This window comes from Aplysia californica, unplaced genomic scaffold, assembly GCF_000002075.1.
Source record: "Aplysia californica isolate F4 #8 unplaced genomic scaffold, AplCal3.0 scaffold00267, whole genome shotgun sequence".
NCBI classification, from domain to species: Eukaryota; Metazoa; Mollusca; class Gastropoda; order Aplysiida; family Aplysiidae; genus Aplysia; species Aplysia californica.
Window position 1 is genome coordinate 336670 of NW_004797537.1, and position 5338 is coordinate 342007.

The 5338-nt window shown below is 44.7% G+C and overlaps 2 protein-coding genes across 3 annotated transcripts in view; one reads left to right on the forward strand and one right to left on the reverse strand.

The window, feature by feature from the left end:
* LOC101858636 (pre-mRNA-splicing factor ATP-dependent RNA helicase PRP16) overlaps positions 1-5338 on the forward strand; it is a gene marked incomplete in the record, with an annotated part of 84301 nt that overhangs the window by 30672 nt on the left and 48291 nt on the right.
* Positions 188-5338, reverse strand: part of LOC101857953 — a 22287-nt gene continuing 17136 nt past the window's right edge. For both annotated transcript variants that reach the window (XM_005100991.3, XM_005100990.3), the window contains exons 3-4: positions 3787-3919; positions 188-2744 (exon numbers count right to left, since the gene is read on the reverse strand). In XM_005100991.3, the coding sequence (XP_005101048.1) occupies positions 1987-2744; positions 3787-3919 (891 nt within the window). In that variant the 3' untranslated portion in view covers positions 188-1986. The remainder of the gene's footprint in view (positions 2745-3786; positions 3920-5338) is intronic.

Sequence of the window (5338 nt, forward strand, 5' to 3'; positions counted from 1 at the left end):
CCCCCCCCCCCCCCCCCCCAAACAAAACAAAAACCGAAATAGCAACCAAAAACAACAACAAACAAACAAAAAACCCGATGAGGACATGTACAGCTTGATTTGTGCGTGATGGGAATGTTGTGTTGTTTGAGCACAATGATTTTACAGTCATTAAAACTCAAAGGGAAAGGTTCGTTGAACCTGGATCTTTTTCTTGTAGACATTTCGTGTTTTATTGTAATGGAAAAGCATTGTCATGTATGTCTCGTTTGTCTGTGTCGTGCGTGAGAACTCCACCAGTTCTTTGCTTGATTAATTTTCCTGAAAATAATATTTAGCCTTTTTCCGACAATCAGTGGGTGGTTGGAGGGCGCCACTGGTAGGTCCTACTTTTTTACTTTCCCCTGTGTTGTTTCTGTTTGTCTGTCTTACTTTTTCTCAACACTAAATGACCATTATTGTGTCGATGTGCTTCTCTTTACTCATACAATCATACAATCCGACAATCAGATGCTATGTCTGCTCTGAGAGTGTTGACCTGGAATACACTAGCTCATTGTGTATCTGGTGGGCGCGTAGTGCGTCAAGAATAATGTTCATTTGTAACCACCAGGGGTTGTACTGTGTATGTCCTTGCAAATATCAAAGTCTCACATAAGGTGGGCTTGTTTTTTTGTTTTGTTTTTGCTCTCACTGTTTGTCATGTCCGTCCACTGACCGATTCTCTACCTTCGGTGTCAGTTTGTTAGGGATAGGTTCTTTGCCTTGCACATGGGCGATGTGAGCTCAATTCTCACTTGTACAATTCACTTTCTCAAGGGATCCCGCCTTTGTGTACAATCCCGTATTCCACTCTTCCTTGGCTGACCGCGGCAGGCAGTGCCAACGCAGTGCGCCTAGAAAGTTCCTACATCTCGGGGTAACGACACAACTGTCGTAACTCGGGGTTTTCAAATTTTACAGGAGGAACAAACACGTAATCTGATTTCACTCCACTGTATCCATCAACAATGCCTGGAATATCTATTAAAAATTGTATTTTCACAAAACAATCGCACCACTCCGAGGTATTTACTTTTACAGGGCATCCCCCCTCCCCCTTCCCGGTTCCTTGGAATATCTTTTTTTAAAGAGTAATATTCGCCGGAACACTTGAGTTACGCTACCACCCCGCGACATACCGGAGTTGTAAAACATCTCCACCGCATATGAAGTGAGTAAGGAAATGGACATGAAGGTGCCCATACTCTTTGGTGACCTTGCGCCAAAAGTGCAGTACTGTTTATGAAGATCATCATTTACAGTGTCCTCAGAAGTCGTGCAACCGAAAGAGTTAAGTCCATGTGCCGGGATTTGGAGAAGTGTCCTCTATGGGGCCACTGAGATGTATGCTGGTGCTGTCGGTTTGTACAGGCTCTTGGATCCACCAAATGCGCACACATAGACTAGTCCATGGTTTTCTTCTTTTCAAAGGGTCATGATATCAGTCCATCTCGGATCTGAATCTCTCACAAGCGTGTTTAGTGAGGGTCTTACGCCTTTTGAATGTGTTGTAGGCTACGGTGCCTTTGCACTGTTACTGCTTTATTTTGGCCTCTGTTCTCCGAGTTCTGACTATTGACGAGTCCATATATTCATGCAGGTACATTTATTTATATTAATTTTGGATCGTATTTTTGCCGGCTTTTTTGGCGTCATCTCTACCTGAAGTTCAAGGTATACTCATGAACCATATTAATGACCGAATTGGCGTTTGCTCCACGCGTACTGTCTTCGGAGTACTAAAAAGTGCCAAGGGTATAGGAGTATAAGTAAATCCCGTTGATTGTAGCGAAAGTTTAGTCCTTCTGTCGATATTGTTACGGACCACGGACTCCGGTGCCTCCGACAGTACATGGCCACTGCAGCACTATTGTCTCTTTTTTTTCTTCTTTGGCAGTCTGGGTTTTTTGTTCATTTTGAAAACCAATGGAGGCTCAGTCAGTTGTCTGCTTGATTCGAGTCAAGTCAGACTTGTCCCCCGTTGCCATACGCACCGGATGTGTTTGTCACGATGGAGACGCCGGCTTGCGACGCGCCGGGGCGCGCGAGCTCACATGGGCTGGGCGCATTTGTCGCTGGGTCGATGCGTTGATAGCACGCCACGTCTGTGTCGGTGCTGGAGGCTAGTGGGATACCGTCGGGTGATGCTTTCAGCGCGATGCCTTCTTGTAGAGTAGAGGGGGAGGAGGAGGGAGATGGGCCGGAGGTTTTCGGCGTCTTCAGCTTTATTTGTCGTGGGGACGATTTAGAAGGCGCCTTTGGGGAGCTGTGGGTGTCGTTTCCGGGGCTTGTAGGTTCGGATCCGTGCTTATGTCCGTTGATGACTTTGGCGAAGGGTTGTACGTCTTGACCGTTGACCTTGGTGGTGAGACTTTGTGCCTCTGGCTTGATGGTGGTGTTCTGGTGGCCAAGGCCTCCATTCATCTTCGACGCTGTAGTGGATAGCGTCTTTGGCTGGGCGGTTTTAGCATCGGTATTGGCATGCTGGTGTGGGTGGTGGTGGTGGTGGTCGTGATGGTGGCTGTGGTGGTGCTGTTTCTCCTTGTACACGCCCTCCTCCAGGTCAACATGCTGATGTGCATGCCCCTTAGGCACAAACGTCTGGGCGTCTTTGTCCTTGTGAGAGAGCTTGTTGTACATTTTGCTCACGCGTCGGTCTTTGTAGAGTATCCAGAACAGGGCAATCAGACAAGGCACAAGAAACAAGACACCTGCCATGATACCTGGAATAGAAAGGCAAAGGAAGACAATTTATTTGTTATACTCGTGGGCATGGGTGGGTGGGTGATGTTATGATTTTTAATTTGTCCTGTATTTATTTTCTTCTTTCTCATTTTAAAAGGAAGCTGGTGGATGGTTGTAGAAAGAAGAGAAATTGGAAGAATGGTGTTGTATGTAATTAGTTCACTGTGGTGGTTTCGTAATGCTTCTATGATCGGGTGCGCCGTTTGCACAATAAGTCATCACGCTGGACTTCGATGCTAGGGGACTCTGGTTCGAATTCAGAAAGAGGGATTCTTAAACCTGAGTTGTTTTGGGACCTTTTATGACTTTCCGCCTTCTTTGATCTATGTTATCGGAAAAGAGCTTTCAATACGTCACTTTAATCGCCCTACAGCTTTAAAGGGGCTATACACCCCTACCATACCGTGCCATACAATGCTGTCATAGCCAGCGCATTAAAACAATCTTATAGATGTGAGCGTATTGATCAAGTTAGCTAACGCAGCCGTAAACAGTCCAACAAGTAAATGTTAAACAATATGATAGCCTTGATTTTTTGGAACTGTGAAAAGTGTTTATGATATATTCATAGAGTTTTTAATCCCAAAGACGTTTGCTATATCTTTATAGAGTTTATAATCCCTTGACCATCAATGATTTATTTATAGAGGCACCAGCCATCCATGTCCAGGTGCTGTTTTAGCCTCTTTTTCCTGTATGCGGATTAATAATATCTTTTTGCCAATTTATTGTTTCTGCTTCTATGTACACATATCTATGGTTCTCAACCTGGAAATCGCCTATAATTCGCTGTAATTGCCCCCCCCCCCCCCTACCATTTCTCATCACCCCCCCCCCCCTTATAGTGTCATCATTTATGCTACCGAGTTTATAATCCCAAATGATTTTGCAACATACACGTATTTAGGCTATAGAGTTTGCAATCACAAAGGTGTTTATAATTGAGTTTTAAACCCTACCCACAGCATGGGTGGTTGGCGGGTGCACCGCAATATCCCGTGGTAGAAGTGTTTTACTGACCAGTGACCATCTTGAGCGAGTCCTCTGACCACTCGGCGCAGGACTCCTGTATCACCGTGGTGTTGATCATGGCGTGCACGCAGATCTCGTAGTCCTCGTCCTTGTGGAGCGAGTGCAGGGTGAAGCTTCGGACCTGAGGGGGGGTATTGGGGAGGGAGAGGGAGAAAGAGAAATGCATGTATGTACCGGTATGGTTTGGGGTTTTTTACATTTTATTTACAAGTTGAACATTTTACTCGACACAGTTTGTTCATTTTGAAGGCAGAGTAGCTGGTCCAGGGGGTCGGAGTAAAGATGAAGTTTTGATGTTTTGTCTCATGCTCCCGCTGTACAGGGTAGAGACTGCTCGTTTGAAGGGCGGTGCATTTAGCTACCTTAGGATAACAAAATTCTATCTGACAATTTTTAGTGGGTGGTTGGCGGGTGCTCTGGTGTGGTTTGCTTCTTCTTTCCTATCAAACATCTATCGTCTTTACCTTCCCTCCTTTTTTGTGTTTGTTACTCTCTTGTAACACCTCTAATCTTCGGCACTTATATGACCTTATTGTGTTGCGAGTGCCGTAAAACACTTACTAAAACTAAAAACTAAAACTCTGACATTTTTGGCTGTTTTGAGTTACTAAAACCTTGAGGTCAGAAAACAAATGTTCTATCTGCTTTGTCAAAATCGTAAGATCATTCGGAGGCGTTACCAAGATAATTTTTTTTTAAAAATTGCTTTTGAAAAAGCTTAACATGTTATGAAACTCCAAATTTGGAATGTGGAATTTCTCTCAACTAAGTAGAACTACAGAGCAGATAGAACATTGTATTCTAGGATAGCGATTTAGCGCCGCGCTTCGTGGGGAGGGGAGGGGGTTCAATACGTTTCTTTCCTTCAGTTGTGATTTGTATTTTTGTCCTGCGTCTGTCTGACTTTTTCTCACCGTCGGTGGATTGTTTCACCCAGCGATTTGAACAGAGAAGCTGTAAGCTAAGTCGATTACGCGCTGGTGGGTGGTTGGCGGGTGCTCTGGTGTGGTTTTCTGCTTCTTCTTTCCTATCAGACATCCATCATCCTTATCTCCCCTCCTTCTTTTTTGCGTTTGTTACTCTCTTGTAACACTTCGTCCTCTAATCTTTGGCACTTATAAGACCTTATTGTGTTGCAAGTGCCGTAGAACTCTTACATAATACTATTTTTTAAAATTACACGCCGTGCTGACGTATAGCTTTTGTTTAGCTGGTAGAGCTTTGATGCCGGCGCTTACAGTAAAGAAGAAGAAAGAAGACATGAAAGAAGACATGGATGGCAATATATGCGCTAAGTAAATATCTCTCGTTCAAATCTATGGGCGTAGACGTTCGCGTGCGTGTTTTCGTGTTCGTCTCCAGCTCTATGCAGCCAGTCTTTATGGGACACTCGAACCCATTTTCTGTGTGTCCGAGGTGTGTGTGTGTGTGTGTGTGTGTGTGTGTGTGTGTGTGTGTGTGTGTGCGTGTGTGTGTGTGTGCGAGGTGTGTGTGTGTGTGTGTGTGGGTGTAGTTTCAGAAAACTGAATAATGGAAATGG